Source organism: Emydura macquarii, unplaced genomic scaffold, assembly GCF_026122565.2.
Source record: "Emydura macquarii macquarii isolate MOO-44397 ecotype Brisbane River unplaced genomic scaffold, CSIRO-AGI_Emac_v2 contig_450, whole genome shotgun sequence".
NCBI lineage: Eukaryota > Metazoa > Chordata > Testudines > Chelidae > Emydura > Emydura macquarii.
In genome coordinates, this window is record NW_027130587.1 from 2,196,410 (window position 1) to 2,212,452 (window position 16,043).

The 16,043-nt window shown below is 61.7% G+C and overlaps 1 protein-coding gene across 5 annotated transcripts in view; it reads right to left on the minus strand.

Moving 5' to 3' along the window:
- Positions 1 to 365: 365 nt before the first annotated feature.
- The window catches only part of HIP1 (huntingtin interacting protein 1), a 117,021-nt gene continuing 101,343 nt past the window's right edge, over positions 366 to 16,043 (minus strand). For 4 of the 5 annotated variants that reach the window (XM_067537764.1, XM_067537761.1, XM_067537763.1 and 1 more), the window contains 14 exons: positions 15,606 to 15,800; positions 15,024 to 15,171; positions 13,706 to 13,792; positions 12,806 to 12,913; positions 12,576 to 12,712; positions 12,065 to 12,175; positions 11,072 to 11,130; positions 8,217 to 8,310; positions 7,020 to 7,120; positions 6,530 to 6,635; positions 5,586 to 5,709; positions 5,232 to 5,293; positions 4,902 to 5,013; positions 366 to 4,088 (listed from right to left, as the gene is read on the minus strand). In XM_067537764.1, the coding sequence (XP_067393865.1) occupies positions 4,072 to 4,088; positions 4,902 to 5,013; positions 5,232 to 5,293; positions 5,586 to 5,709; positions 6,530 to 6,635; positions 7,020 to 7,120; positions 8,217 to 8,310; positions 11,072 to 11,130; positions 12,065 to 12,175; positions 12,576 to 12,712; positions 12,806 to 12,913; positions 13,706 to 13,792; positions 15,024 to 15,171; positions 15,606 to 15,800 (1,461 nt within the window). In that variant the 3' untranslated portion in view covers positions 366 to 4,071. The remainder of the gene's footprint in view (positions 4,089 to 4,901; positions 5,014 to 5,231; positions 5,294 to 5,585; positions 5,710 to 6,529; positions 6,636 to 7,019; positions 7,121 to 8,216; positions 8,311 to 11,071; positions 11,131 to 12,064; positions 12,176 to 12,575; positions 12,713 to 12,805; positions 12,914 to 13,705; positions 13,793 to 15,023; positions 15,172 to 15,605; positions 15,801 to 16,043) is intronic. The other variant, XM_067537762.1, reaches the window with a different exon arrangement.

The window sequence follows — 16,043 nt, forward strand, 5'->3', positions numbered from 1 at the left end:
CACTGTCCCCGCCCCATAACCCCTGTTCCCTCTCCTCCTCCACTGCCCGACAACCCCCCCATCCCCTTGCTCTGTCCCCGCGTGGGCTGCAGCCTGGAAAGCTGAGGTAGTTGGGGTTGAGCCGACCCGGGGGGAGGGGATGTCAGCACCCCCAGCCTGCCTGCATGCTGCAGCTCGTATTGCTTTGGAGGTGGCTGCAGGCCATGGGCGTTCCTTGGAGCCGGGGCTGTATTTGGTTTGCCCGCGGCGGAGAGGGGCGAAATCATGCTCGCTCTGCTGCTCTGCTCAGAGACAGACGTTGGGGAGGCAGCGAGAGGCTCTGGCAAAGTCCTCCAGGGCTGTGCGCAGTGGCAGACGGGCCCAGCATGGCCATAGCACCGCGTGGGGCTCAGCCAGGGAAGCGAAGCTTCGTGTGTGGTGTCTCAGAGCAGAGACCCAGGGCTGAGGATTGCAGGGGGGCATGTCTAAAGGCTGTGGCTCGCCGGTTTCTCCCGCGCACCGGGGGCCCAGAGAGATGCGTGGCGCTCCACGCCCGATCCAGCACGGGGAGTGGCTGGGCTCTGCCCTGGCTTGTCACGCTATGGCTTGGGTGGGGCCCCGGCTTTCAGCGTTGCCAGAGGCGGCTGTGCATGTGGCCCGCTGCTGGAAGAGGAGAGCCGGAGCTGCCGGTGCAGCCCAACTCCTCCCCAGCTGTGGGGTAGCGAGGTTATTGACAGCTGCTGGGCAGACGGGCTGGGAGGGACGAACCCAGTCCCGTCTGAAAAGGCAGGTTACTGGGCAGATGGACCGACCCAGGCATTGCTGGAAGTGTCTCCTGAGAGTAGGTGTCAGAGCCATGGCCTGTACCTGCCAGGCTGGGAGAGGGCCTCAGGCAGCCTGCGCAGAACTGGGTTAGAGTATCCCCGAAACCAGCCTGGGACTCGGCTGGAGTGAAAATCCCTCTGAAGCCGTTGCTGACAAAGGGTAATAAGCCACTTCCCAAACGTCAAAGGGCCACACTCAGCCCCTTGGGGGATGGGGGGAAGGCAGCAATGGCTTCCATGGAGCTGGACGCTGAGATCAGTTCTGAATTTGGCCAAACTATCACCACGGCTTGACTCAGCTGGTTTTCAGATCACTGGAGACCAACTACGTGGTGACCCTGTCCAAGCCAGAGGCATGGGAGACTGGGCACCGACCCAGGCGCCGGCCACGCGCACGGAGCACCGACCCAGCCACGCGCACGGAGCACCGACCCAGCCACCAGCCACGCGCACGGAGCACCGACCCAGCCACCAGCCACGCGCACGGAGCACCGACCCAGCCACGTGCACGGAGCACCGACCCAGCCACCAGCCACGCGCACAGAGCACCGACCCAGCCACCAGCCCCGGCAGGGGGAGGGTGACCAGCCATGCGCACTCAAAGCCCAGTTCACCTCCACAGCTAACTGCAGCGGGATCCCAGGGAACGGAGCTGGCCCCGGCCCGCAGGAAGGGCCACGGTGCAGGATGCTGGCTGGGAACAAGCAGCCCGGTGTGGGGCTCGCATCGCTGCCCGGGACGGTGTAGCGTCACTGCTAGGGCGTATTGCTGTTTGATCGGCCCAGCCCGCCCGCCGGCCCCCGGCCAGTGCAGTCCGAGGGGGGAGCGGGCGATCTAAAATGATGGCGTGGCCCTGTTGAGAGCAGCTGGCCAGGCTCAAAGGAGGGGTGAGCTCAGAGCCCCACACTGAGCCCCCCTAGCCCCAGCGTGTTAAGCAGGGAGCCAGGGGGACCCCAGGTTGCCTTTGGATTTGGTGAAAATGACACTGGCCACCCAGTCTGGAAGGGAACGGAGGAGTTCCCGAGTCACTGCCGTGCTCCCCTGCAAACCTGCAGCAGCCCTCTGGGCCAGGGGTCGTCTGCCCCTGCCGGGCACGATGCCAGACGCCAAGGACTGGGCCAGCACAGTGTGCACAGAGGCAGCTAAGGGCAGCGCTGTGCCTAGGGGGGTGCGGGGCCCAGGGCTTATCACTGCCTCCAGTGCCCCCCTACTGCAGCTGGAGGAGTCCCACCCCACTCCAGAGCCGGGCCACCCCAAATCCCAGCCAGCAGCCCCAGCCCCAGCCAGACAACCTGAGCCACATGTGGCCCCGACCGCCCCAGAGCACCGGACAGATGACCCCGGCCACACCCGCCCCAGCACCCGGTGGCTCCAGCCACCCTGAATCACCGCCGGGCAGCCCCAGCCTCCCAGGAGCACCCGCTGGCTCACCCTCCTCCAGGCCCACCGTGTTCGGGGGAGGCTGAGGGTGGAAAGCTGCTGCAGCGCCGGTGACGCAGCGGGTGGGAGCCGGGGGCCACGCCTGACTGTTGGGGAAGGCTAAGCCTTCCCCGGTCTATGGCAGGGCCCCCCAAAGTGCGGGGCCAGGGCGGTCACCCCGATTTGCCGTACCCTCGGGCCGGCTCTGGCTAAGGGAACCATGCCTATTCCCAATTCCAGAGCAGGTGCCTGCTCCGTAGCAGCCCCGGCTATGTTTTGATAAAGCAGAGGGCACGGAGGCTCAGCCAGGCGTCCTGCCGGACTCCTGCAGTCCACGCCACTGTCCACCAGCCATGCAGCGAGAGAGCTGGCAGCTGGGTGCCCTGCAGAATGGCTGGATCCAGGGTTCAAGTCTCCCCTTCCCAACCAGCACCCACTGGAAGAGGAGCTGGGGCAGGGATCAGAACTGGTGGGGCAGCTCTGGCTAACGCCCACTGGTGCGGTGCTGATGTAGCTGGCAAAGGCAGTGGCTGGGATGGAGGCCGGAAAGAGCCACCTCCCGTCTCCCACTCGTACCAGGCCAAGCACCCTGCCAGTGGTTTATTGCTGGCACTACCACAGTGATTTGCTCTGGGCACTACGGCTGGGACGGCTCCCAGGACAAGGCGCTGTTGAGGGGACTAGCTAGTCAGGGGACCCTCTCCCACGCTGTCAGCCCGGGGCTCAGGGGCTATGGGGCTGGCAGGGGTAGCTGGGGCTCTGCTCTCTTCCTGCAGAAAGAGCCTGGGGCAGTGACTGGCCATGCACTCCCCCCCGGCTCTCTAACCCATGGCTTTAAGGGAACAAGGGCTCCCCCGACTGCGTGCAGCAGCTCCGCTGGCATCTCCCAGGCTGCTGGAGGCCGGCTGTAAGACACTCGCGGATGAGGTGTTATTGGGGCACACTGGCCCTCTTCCAGCAGGTAAAGGCACTCGTGGTCCCCCCCCCAGGGTGCAGCACTGCCTGATGCTTGCACGTCTCCCCACGGGCCCTGAGCGGCGGCAAGACCAGCTTAGAGCAGCAAGGGAGAGGGGAAGTATGGGGGTGGAGAGGGCTACGTGCCCAGCACCAAGCCCAGCGCCCGCCCAGCCTCGCCACCAGGAGAGCCGGCTTCTGGCTTGGCCGCGTTTCCACGCCCTCAGCCCGGCGTGGCCCTGCCCAGCACGACAGAAGCTCCGTCTGGCAGGACATTAGCTCTGAACCGGGCAAGCGTCTGCACTGGTGGGGCTGGAGAAGCACAGTGAGGTCAGAAAGCCCTAGCACGCCACATCCGATCAGAGCCGCTGTCACCAGGGCATTGGGTACGTCCTGGCTCACACGCTGCCGAGGCAAAACCGGTTCAGAGTCTGGGCAGACAACGAAGCCAGAGGGTTAGAAGCTGAACCCCAAGGAGATCCCCGAAGCAGCTCCAACAAACACGCATGCAGAGTCCGTGTCCTGTGGCTGGGGGAGCCGGCGTGCCTCACTCCTGGCACTTCGGGCCCCCACACCTTCTACTTGCCCAGTCGAGGAGGGGGTGGCTGCCCGGCCGGGCGCGCGGGAGAGGAGGGTCCTTGGGAACGCAGAGGACGTGTGCTTCAAGTCGGGTTTTGCACCGGTTTATTGTGTATCTTCAGGAAGAGCTGCACCAAGCTGGGTCCCAGCCATGGGAAGGGGCATCCATGGGTCGCTGCTTCAGGCGGGGCAGCTAATCTGCAGCTGCAGGGGGAGGAACGCCAGCAAGGCAGACAGAGGGTCAGGTCAGTCTCTCCGAGCAGGCAGAACACTGCTTAGGCCGTCAGCTCTTTGGGGCCGGGACCGTCTTTTTGTTTCATGTTTGTGCAGCACCTGGCGCAGTGGGGGAACAAGACTCTTCCTGTCAGGTGCTAGAGGGACTTCTCCTCAGGAAATGGGAGGTCTCCTCAGCCACCATCCCTACCCCGTCCCTATAGCGCCCCCTGCAGGGAGAGCCAGGAGCTCCCACCCCAGCCAGCGCTCCCACAGCACTCCAAGGGGAAGTCTGGTTTGCGGTGTACTTTAGAGGTGTAGCCTAGTGGTTTAAGCAAGCGACGCACACACCCTGGGCGCTAATCCCAGGTCAGACTCTTTGGGTGGCCCTGGGCAAACCACAGCCTCTCTGCCTCAGTTTGCTCACTGATGAATGTGGGATAAACGATCCCTGCCCCCTGCCTCGTGGGGCGGTAGGGAGCCGGCTGGGAGGGTGGGTGTCTGGTGCAGCAGCGCTCCACTGGCTGTCGGGGATCTGCACGCAGCTGTAGGGAGATCCCCTCCCCTTGCTATCTAGGGGAACATGGCTGGCGGCCTGGGACCGCCGCCCCCAGCGGTTATAGGTGTAAGGGCTTCATCTGCAGCCTGGGCCCTCCCACTGGTGATGGGAAGGAGCTGCTCCAGTTCCAGGCCAGGGGCACTGACTGCCCGGTGTCCCAGGGCCCGAGGTCTCTAGCAGGGACAAATGCTGCAGGAGGCTCCGGGAAAGGCAGTCGTGCCGCTGCCCGGGCTCTCACATCTCACTGCTTTCGTGCTAGTAGGGGAAGAGGCACAGAGCAGGTCCGCCCAGCTAGCCTGCCTCCCTCCCGCCCCCCTCCGCTCCCGCTGAGCGCAGGCTGGACACTTCCCTACTCCTCCACCCCTGGCACCTACCGTCCTCGTCCCAGCCCTCCGCCACGCCCGCTAGCTTATAATGCTTCTTGCGGAGTTCTCCCAGCTTCTGGCGCTCCTTCTGCAGCTGGTTTTCCAGCTCCAACACTCGCACCTGGTGGGGAAGGGGAATGCTCTCTCATCACCTGGGCCAGCCGCCGAGCCACTCTCCTCCCATGGCCCACTGCAAGTCTCCCCACCCCCATCCAGGGTTGGCACCAGCACACTCCCAACAGTGCATTGTGTTCAGCTGCTAACCCTTCCCTCATCAACCCTCAACAGGCCAGAAACAATGGGGGAGACTTTAGCCCGCCTGAGAGACGATGCCCCTACCTGAGAGTCCATTTCTTGGCGCTTGATCTGAGTTAGTGTCATGCTGGAGAAGTCCATGCTGTCTGCGGGGGAAGAGGAGACAAGTTCTTCCTGTTAGGAGCTATTCCCCAGCACCCAGGACTCCCCCGGACACTGGGCTGAGAATCCTGAGTGGGTTGCCCAGCTGACTGATGAGAACGGGACCAGGGAACTGCAGGCGAGGAGGGATGCACGGAGATGAAGGATGGGACGATGGGTGAACAGGAGACAGTGAAATGGGGAGTGAAACCACATCTGAACGGCTGCTGCAGAACCGATGTGCCCTTTAAGGAAGCTGGGCAGAGATTCAACTGTCCCGACAGGCCCGGCACTCACCTTTCTCCTCGATCTGAGATTTCCCTGACTTGGTGGAAGCCACCACCCCGGCTGTGGCCTGGTTGACGCCACGTGACGCCTGCTGGAGCCTGGACAGGTTAGCGCTGTCCTTATCCGCTTTCACCTGCCGGATCAAAGAGAAGATCACGCTCGCCTCATGCAGGGGACGGGCAAGAAAGGAGACAACCCGTCTGCTGGGGGCGTGCGATCACAGCACAGCACAGCACAGCAGTGCTCCGGGGGGCTGGGCTCTATGCCTACGGCTGCTAGGAGCCCCAGAGCTTGGAGTTGGGGGTCTCCTGTGCCTCGGAATCCGTCTGAGCCCCCCCCTCCTGCTGTCCCTGGCCCCCACTAGCTTCTGCAGCAGCACAGGGAGCTGTTCACACGAGGCCGGACTGAGGCCTGCCACTGAGCCATGGGGGGAGGGCACAAGCAGCCTCCCCTATGCACAAGCGCTGGGGAGAATCACTCACCAAGAGCAAGGACTGCATGTGATGGGGAGTCGTACCACTGCCCCTCCCACAACCAGGGGAGGAGTCATAACGTTAGCCCCTCCCTCAAGACCCAGGGGGAGGAGGCAAGGACACAGCTGGGTCCTCCTTCCATCTGCTGGGGCAACACTGCTCTGCCCACCCTGGCACTGTGCCCACGACACACGACCAAGCCGCAGGAGAGACGTGGCCAATGCTGCAGACTGTTTGGGCCCATGGCAAGCAGCCGCCTTCAGGGGGTTTGGTGGCTCTCACTTCCCCACTAGATCTTCCAGACAGCTCTTGTGCTCGGAGCACAGACCCAGGAGCGAGCGACAGTCCACAGTGGGATCACCCGGGCTTCCCAGCCTGCAGCAAGGCCTCTCCTCCCACCCCTACTCCAAGCGGGCAAGCTGGCCGACCCGCGAAGGCGAGACCGAGTGTGTGCAGAGGGCGGCTGGGCAAAGCTCCTACCTTCGAGGCTGCCACCAGCTGGGCAGTGCTAGCCGCGATCTCATGAGAACACACCATCAGCTCCTCGAACTTGCCTTTCCCTTGCACCACCAGGTCAGCAGCATCACTACGGAAGGCAGCAGAGGGAGCGGCTGGGACCCCGTACACACCAGCACCCCACCGTGCACGCTGCACCAACAGCCCACGCTCTCGCAGCCTGGGCCAGGGATGCCACTGTGGCACTCGGCTACCCAGCCTCACCTGCCCAGATCCTAGGCAGTGGCAGGGCCCAGGCCTGACCCCAGCTCGCTGGGAGCGGTTCACTGGGCATCACACACGAGCTCTTGGAAAGGACTCAGCCGGGACCGGCACTGAACTTCTCAGTGACTTCACCCAGTCCCCCCCGCCCGTCTCAGCACCCAGGGCGTCACGCCCACAGTCCCCCCCCGCCCGTCTCAGCACCCAAAGCAAAGCCGCCGCTACCATGTGCCCAGAGGCAGTGGGCACTTACACCATGACAGTTGCTCCCCAGCCCACAGCTTTGGACGCGGAGATCAGGCCCTCCGTCCAGCGTGAGTTCCTGGCGTAGAACTCCTTGGGGGACGCCGCGCCCTGTCATTTGGAAGAGAAAAGCCCAAGGGTCACGCACGGGCCATGAGGGAGCGGCAGACGCAGCTCAGTCACGCTGGCCCTAGCCCCGGTGCCTGCTGGGACGGTGACCGAGTGGTGGAGAGAAGCACCGTGCTCAAGCGGGAGGAAGAGTCAGCAGCTCCCACAGCAGCTCGTGATGCGGTTTGTGGGCGAAGCTGACCAGGCTGGATTCACGTCCCAGGCAGACAGAGGCTGCAGACAGACAGACAGACCCTCTGGCCCGGGGATGGCCCGGTGTGAGGACTGTGGCAGCCGGAGGACTTTGCAGCCTGGCTCTCTGCACAAGCCCACCCTTGCCTACAGCTCTGCTCCCCCTCTTCCATGCACCCCTCCTGGCCACCCCGCCCCCAGGATCGGCTTCCCTTCTCTTCCAAACCCCTCCTCGCTTCTCTGGGGAAGGTCTGCCACGGCTCGGAGCAGCGTGCCGTCCACCAGGCCCAGCACTGGGTGCCCAGCTGCCACTCACAACAGGAGCCTAGGAAGCTCGCCCCAGTTCGAAGGATGCTGCCAGCCACGGACATGGCATCCTAGGGCAGCGGCTGGCACTGGTGCCCCAGCTGCCATGGCTGCTAACCTAGGCTCCCCGTCACTCCCTTAGCGAGGCGTGTCCATGGGCCCTGGGGTGGCTCCATTCAATGGCGTTCAAACCCCCATGGCTGAGAGAGCAGGGTGTGGAGCACCCCGAGCCGCATGGCAGGTCAGGACCCACACAGCTCCAGGGGCGCAGCAGAGGTCTCGGCCTAGCTCTTTGGGAACCTGATCCCTCCCAAAAGTCTTTGGAGCCGAAGCCGGCCATGTTCGGAAAGTGCCTGGGCTTCCAGTAACAGCCAGGCTCCTGGCCGGCGCGTCCCACTCCCAGGAGCTGGCTCAATAGTTACAGGGCCCGTGGAGCTCGCACTCCCAGCTCTAGAGGAGAAACCTCTCTCTGGTGGCTGAGTAAGTGGTGTCCAGCGACTATGGAGACTTTCATCTGCCACGTTAGGCCACGGCGTGGCTGACTCAGGGCTGCCAGGAGCAGCTCTCCCAGCGGGTGCACACTAGAGAACACCCTGCTTACCCTTCCGCTCTCCACAATCTCTCTCTGGAGGTCCTTAGAGGCCAGAACCAGCACCTGGATAGCCTGCATCAGGTCCGTGCAGGAGGCCAGAATCCTGCAAGAGACAAACGCGGCTCACGATAAGGCAGGGAACAAACGGGTTAAAGAATATTTAGGTAAGTTGGAGGTAATCAAGTTGGCAGGGCCCAATGAAATTCATTATAGGGTACTTGAGGAAACAGCTGAAGTAACAGACTCATAGACGCGAAGGTCAGAAGGGACCATTATGATCATCTAGGCTGACCTCCTGCACAACGCAGGCCACAGGACCTCACCCACCCACTCCTGAGAGTTACTGAAGTCCTCAAATCCTATTTAAAGACTTCAAGTTACAGAGAATCCACCATTTACACTAGTTTAAGCCTGCGAATGATCCATGCCCCAGGCTGCAGAGGAAGACAAAAACTCCCAGGGTCTCTGCCAATCTGACCTGGGAGAAAATTCTTTTCCTGACCTCAAATCTGACCATCAGTTAGACCCTGAGAACGTGGGTGGGCAATACCCACCAGCCGGACATCTGGGAAAGGATTCTCTGTAGTAACTCAGAGCCTGACCCATCTAGTGCCCCATCACCAGCCATTGGAGATACAGGAACTGTCAGCAATTATTTCTGAGAAGTCCTGGAGAAGGACAAATATAGTATCTAGCTTTAACAAGGGGAACAAGAGGACCTGGGGAATTAGAGACCAGTCAGCCTAACTTCAATACCTGGAAAGAAAGTGGAACAAATTATTAAACCATCACATTTGTAAGCACCTAGAGGATATAAGGATGATAAGGAACAGCCAGCATGGATGTGTCATGGATAAATCATGCCAAACAACAAAATTTCCTTTTCTGACAGGGTCACTGGCCTAGTGGATATGGGGGAAAATAGCAGATGTGATACATCTCGATTTTACATCTCAGACTTTTGACACAGTCCCCCATGACATTCTCATAAGCCAACTAGGAAATGTGGTCTGGATGAAATTACTGTAAGGTGGGTGCACATCTGGTTGAAAGACTGTGCTCAAAGAGTAGTGATCAATGATTCGCTGTCAAAATGGGAGGGTGTAACTAGTGGGGTCCCACCGGAGTCAGTCCTGGGTCTGGTACGATCACTATTTTCATTAATGACTCGGATAATGGAGTGGAGAGCGTGCTTCGAAAACCTGCAGCTGACGCCAAGCTGGGACGGGTTGCAAGCACTTTTGACAACAGGATTAGAATTCACAACCACAAGATGGAGAACTGGTCTGAAATCCCCAAGATGAAATGCAGTAAAGAAAGTGCCAAGTACTGCACTTAGGATGGAAAGTCAAACGCACAACAGCAAAGTGGCAATAACTGGCTAGCTGGGAGTACTGCTGAAAAGCACCTGCGGTTCCAGTGGATCACACACTGAACAGGAGTGAATGTGAAAAGAGCGAATATCATTCTGGGGTGTATTAAGAGGAGTGTTGTATGTAAGACGGGAGGTAATTCTCCCTCTACTCAGCGGTGGTGAGAGCTCAGCTGGCGTACTGTGTCCAGTTCTGGGCCCCGCACTTTAGGAAAGATGGGGACCAATTGGAGGGAGGTCCAGAGGAGAACAACAAAAATGATCAATGAGGGAAGGTTAAAAACACTGGGCACGTTTAGTCTTGAGACAAGACGACCGAGGGGGGACCTTATACAATCTTCAAATACATTAAGAGCTGCTATAAAGAGGCCGGTGATCAGTTGTTCTCCATCCACTAATGACAAGAAGCAACGGGCTTAATCTGCAGCAAGGGAGACTGAGGTTCAATATTAGGAGAAACTTTGTAATGCTAAGGGTAGTTACACTCTGGAGCAGGCGTCCAAGGCAGGCTGTGGAATCCCCGTCACTGGAGGGTTTTAAGAACCAGCTGGACAAACACGGGTCAGGGCTGGTCTAAGTTTACTTGGTCCTGCCTCAGTGCAGGGGCTGGACTAGAGGTCCTTCCAGCCCTACGTTTCCACGATTCCCAGGTACAAAGCTAATTCACATTCACACACTCAGTGGCTCCACGGACTCCCCTCTACCAAGTTTGACTGGCAGGGAAGACGGAGCCCGGGGGACCCCACTGCTGGGCACAGATCTCCCACGTTCTGCCCTCTCTGAAGGCGAGAGCAAACAGCAACGTCACCCTCACTACACCCGGGCTCCTCAGCGTGCCCCATCCTTCAGCCTGCTGCCAGTGAGACGGGCAGTGGCTCCGTGGCAGCAGGTTCATTCCCTCAGAGTGGAATTACCCATTGTGCAGAGGCCAGGACGCGAGCCTGGGGGTCGAGTGGTGCCTAGGTCTTGTTCTGGCCCTCTGCCTGGGGAGCGCCCCACAGCCAGGGCTGTAGGCAAACAGCTCTCCCACAGAACAGCGACCAAGAGATCGTGGCTGCATCCATGGCCTCGTGGGTCTTGGGGCTCGGCCATCACGTGCCTCACGGGGGTACCAGTGCTGCAACGCTGGTGCGGGGCCTGTGGGGAACACGCTCCCCCGACAGCCTCCCCACTTTCGCTGGAACATAGCGAGGCCGTGGGCTGCTGGCCCCAGGTTTACTGCCCCTCCCCACGTCATTGCTCCTCCTCTTGTATTTCACACCTCCCTCCGCTTTCACTGCTTGACCGTGACGTTTTAACCTTGCTCAGCAGGAATCAGCCCTTGAAGCGCGCTCCACAGGCGGGAACCCTCCCAGCCACAGCAGGCCAGGACCACAGTCCCTGTTTGCAGAGCCAGACAGACAGACAGTCTCCTCGCAGTCAGCGTTAGAACCCAGGCACCGGCCCACGGAGCCCGGTGACTGCACGCAGCAGATCTTCCCTTTGTACTAACCTCTCATTGACCTCCAGCTTGACCCCGGTGTCGCCAGCCCGAGACTTGCTGAGCATCTCCTGTTTGGAGCGACAGAGCCATGCGGTGAAACACTCACTGTCAGGGTGTGCGCGGACACGTCACACAGGACAACAGAGATCCTCAGCTCTCGCCAAACCCAACCACCACACCACATGGGGACCAGCTCCCAGGTGCTGTGACAGAGCCCAGGGCGAGGGCCCGGGAGCCGCATTCTCTCGTCCCAGAGCTCGACCTGGAAGCACTTTCCTGAACTACTGGAGAGGATGGCCCCGTGCTGCACCCCTGCCCAGAGCACGAGGGTGCAGGAGATGGGATTTGGGTCTGGAGCAGCCCTCCAACAGCTCCGATTCTGCCACTGCAGCATTAGCCTGTGGTGCTGCCAGGGGCCTGGGCCCGCTAGGGAATGTACCAGATTCCAGCCGCTGACACCGCCTGGCTGCAACCACCACAGCCAAGGGCTGCCAGGCAAGCTGCCCTCCCCGGCTGGCTGGCCAGTGACTCCCAGCGGGGGCAGCTCCCTGAGACAAGCAGGCTCAGCCCCAGGAGCGTGGGAGGCTCTTGGTTGTGCGGCTTTCGGACGCTCAATCTGGGCCACCCAAAGGTGCTGATCCTCCGGCCCCACCCTAGGGGCCTGGGGCTTAGCCGGGGCTGCAGCCACCCAGGGCAGGTGTCCCGGCTGGCTCAGATCTGCGAGTAGAACGGGGACAGCTTTGAGAACGGCCCCATCACGTCTTTGGGACTCTGGCCTGGCAGCCAACGGGAACGCGTGGGGGGAGCAGGAGCCAATCAGAAGCTGTTTGCTTCCCGCTGCCCTCGGCCGCTGGCTGGCTGGAGCCTGCCCCGTGGCGTTTTCATGGCCCTTGCCGCGTGGCCTGGGTGACCTGGGGCCGCCGGTCCGAGGCAGTGTGGGGCAGGGCTTGCTGGGAGTGAAGCCGCACAAGGAGCAGGGCCCCAGCCCCTCTCCCGTCTCACCTCTATCCTGGCAGCTGCTGTCTCGACAGCGGCTGACGTCGCCGCCATCTCCTTGTCCACCAGGTCCCCCAGTTCCTCCTGCTCGACGTCAAGGCCTTTGGGCCGAAGCTCCTGGGAGGAGAACACGGGAGAGTGAACAGCCCGAGCGTGAAGGGGCAGCCGAGGGCTGGAAGGCACATCCCACACCTGGACGCAGCCCCCTGCCTGCTGGGGCAGCCCCCCCACACCAGAGGGAGGCAGGGCACAGAGCAGGGCAGACGTGTACCCCAGGAGCTCCGAGTCCCAGTCCCCTGCTCGGAGCGCATCTCCTGCGGTGCTTCCACAGCCTCTGGGGCCTGTCTCTCAGACACCGCCCCCTGGCCCAGAGGGATCCCCCAACCCCCTGCTTGCCGGCCCACGGCCCTCTCCGAACACTCAGTCTCCTATGCCCCTGTCCCAGGCGGCAGCTGCTCGGAGGAGTGAGGAGCGTGGGACTCCAGCTGGTTCCAGGGGCAGCCCCCGGCCCTCTCACCTCTGCAATGGCGCTGATTCTGCTCAGGCAGTTCCTCACGGCGGTGCAGTCGGCGCTCCCCAGGGAGGCCTCGTCTTTCAGGGTGCCCAGGTAGCGCAAGGCTTCGCTCCCACACTGCTTACACGTCTCGGACAGCACTGAAAGCAGGCCAGAAGGCAGGAGCCTGAGGAGGAAGCTGGGTGTCTCCAGTGGGAACAGCCCCAGCCCCTCGCCACGGCGGGGATACTTACGGTCGGCGGGCTCCATAGGGGCCATGTGGGAGGTGGCACTGCCCTGCACGATGGTGTCGCTGATCAGGTGGGCAAACTGGGCCACCCGCGGCAGCAGGCTGCTTACATCTGCAGACAAGGGAGATGGGAGCGGGAGACAGCCCCTGCTAAGTCATTAGCCAGCTCAGCCGTTCAGGCAGCCCAGCGCTGCCCACTAAGCCCCGCAGGCAAGCGAGACTCCCAGGTTTGAGGGAGCCAGAACCAGAGGGGGCTGAGCAGGTACGTCCCTCACTCCCTCAGGGCACCAGAGCCAGGTGCAGACCCAGCTCCAAGCCCTCACGCGCCGTAGCTCAGAGATCTCCTTCGCAGGGCGACGTCAGCAACAGCCGTGCGTGCGGCACGTTGCACGCCGGCCTGCGTCAGGTCAGAAAGCGGCACGAAGAGCGTGTGTAGCCCCAGTGCACAGGGCCTCATTGCGCCCTGGCACCACTATGGCTTCAGGAACTACAGCCCAGCCCCCTTTGGACTCAGGTTCCCACGGCCCCTGCGAGCAGCTGGTCTGCACTGGAATCCAGCTGGAGGTCACAGGAGGGGGATCCAAGGCTGCTGTTGCTTGGCTGGTAGGGGAAGGGCCAGTGCTTTGTGTAACGCTGAGAGCAGGGATCCAAGAGGGGCATGGTGTCCCGCACCTAGCGGCTTCCTACACGGCTGGCCCGTGGGTCTAAGGCTCGGCATGGCTGTAAGGAAAGCGGATGGGGTCATTCTGGAGGGATGCCGGCTCCCTGGGGAAGCCACCACCAGTGGCGCTGCCCCTCATCCCAGCACCCCGCAGCTCTTGCTGCTCACTGCACACGGTGTGCAGAAGGTGCACGGAGCTGTCCCCTCCCGGTAAGGGGGCCCAGGCCCAGCCAGCTCTCTCACCTGAGCGGTTGGACAGGTATTTGCCATGCGCGCCCTGAAGCCGCTCTATGCAGTCGGAGGCAGCCAGCGTTCTGCACAGGAGATAATCTGCACACACAAGAGAGACCCGGAAGGAACTGAGCAGTCTGGCGGAGTCCGGGCTCTACAGACTCATCCATGGCCCAGCAGTGTGCTGGCAACACCTGAGCACGGGGCTCCCACGGAGCGCCTGCCCCAGCTTGACCCAGGGCTGGGGAGTGCTGCCCAGCGGGGATGGAATCTGCCATCCAGTCCCTTGTTTCCCCAGCTGCACAACCAAACCCCCCACAAACGCAGCAGAGAGGAAGGCAGCAGCGCAGGACCAGCCGGATCCAGCTGGTGTATTTTGCTCCCGCCACTCTCCAGAGCAAAGCGCAGCACGCGGTGCGGGCGCTCTGGAGCGAGGGGCAGAGGGCGTCTGGCCACGTTTGGGAATACTGGACTTCAGTGCATTTGGGTCCTTTCCAAAGGCAGAACATTGGCTCTCCAGAAGTGTTACTAGGCGCCCCGGGGATCTCTTGCCTCTGACACGGCTCCCCAGTGGGAGAGGACTCCATCCTGGGAAGGGCGGCCACCTCAAACTTCCCTTCAGTCTGGGGCAGAATATGAACAAAGGGCTCCTGGGAGTGTCCAACCCACCCCTGCTCCTGGCCTCCCCATTTCCACCCTCAGCCAAATCCCCACGCTACGGCCAGAGCCTCTTCTTGCCAGGCAAATGCCTTGGCACCCGCCTGTGCTGGAGATTTTAAGGAGAGGCAGCAAAGGTTGCCTTGGGACTCAGCCGAATGTACCTGACTCCGTTTACAGGAAGCGCACGGGCCTGTACGTGCACATACACTCACTTGGTGGCTTCTCTAGTGCAACTCCACAGGTGGGGAACACTTGGTGCGACGCTGGCCAAGCGCCGCCGTGTGTGTGTGTGTGTGTGAGTGTGTGAGTGTGAGTGTGTGTGTGTGTGTGAGTGTGTGTGTGTGTGTGAGTGTGAGTGTGTGTGTGTGTGTGAGTGTGAGAGAGAGAGAGAGAGAGTTGCAGTCAGTGGTGGGAGCAGCCTGATCTTTATCCCCAGCAGCTCCAAGGGGAGGCAAGTGGCCAGGCAGAGGCTGTGAGTGAATTCTCAGTGGCAGACAACCCTGATCTATAGTCAGTCCTCAGCACCCCGTGCCCTGGACTGGTTTGGGAGAGGGCTGGAGGCTGCAGAGCTTTCGCACCATGTGTGAGCAGCCAGAGGTCAGTGCAGCTGGACACACAGCACAGAGGGAGGCGCTGGCCCAGCCCTGGTGGCAAGGCAGCCGGCCGGTACCTGCGGAGCTCGTGCAGCTGATGTGGGCGGGGTCGTCGAGTCGGTTCAGGGAGTCCTGCACCATTTGCTCTGCCTCCCGCACGGTACACTGCAGCAAGGCAAACTGCTCGTCCAGGAGCTGCTGCTGGAGCGCCTGCTCCTGGCTCTCCTGGGGGGACACAGAGAGGAGAGAGGTCAGTGCCTTCACAGCCCCAGCCAGGCCACCTGGGCACCCAGGAGGCTCTGGACAAGAACACCAAGGCCAGACGTGCCAGAACCACGTAATTGAAAGAGGAAGGGCCGTCACGGGCTGCTCTGGTCACAGTTCCTTCCAGCCGGAGGAAAGGGGGTGCAGGGGGACAAAAGCGCCACGCCCACGGGGTGTTCCCCGAATCTCTGCAATGCAGGAAGAGCAGCACTGCATGCTGGGACGTACAGCTCTGCAGATCATGGCGCCACGGCATCGTCTACCGCATTTCACACAGGAGCTGCCAATGCACTGGGTGGCACCAGGGTGCCCCTGGGCACTCAAGGGGATGGAGTGTGACTGTAGCAACGCCGCCGTCTCCCCTGGGCACCCCCAAGCCGGAAGGCAGGAGTTACCTTCTCTCCCAGCCGGCTCTGTAGTGTCTCCAGCGCTTTCCTGCTGCTCTCCTTCTCGCTGTCCAGAGTGACGTTCAGCTGCTGCAGCTCGGCCTGCAAGGCCACCACCTCCAGGCTGCGCTGTGCCACTGCCGCCGCCAGGCTGTCCCGCTCCTGCTCCAGGCCCACTGTCCGAGTGCTGCACTCTGCTTTCAGCTGCAGGGCAAAGGGGACAGAAGAGGGACCGGGGAGAGAAAAGATGAGGGTGGGCCAAACTCCCTCATTCTGGGATCTCTCCTTCCTCATTCCCTACTAAATTCCAAAATTAAACAATCCCAAGGCCGGGGTGCTGTGACAGCGAGTTCCCGCGACACTAGCGCTGCTCCCAGCTCCCTGGGACACCAGCCCGTCCTGCTGGCTGCAGCCAGACTTACCAGCGACTCTCCGCTTCCGTTGACA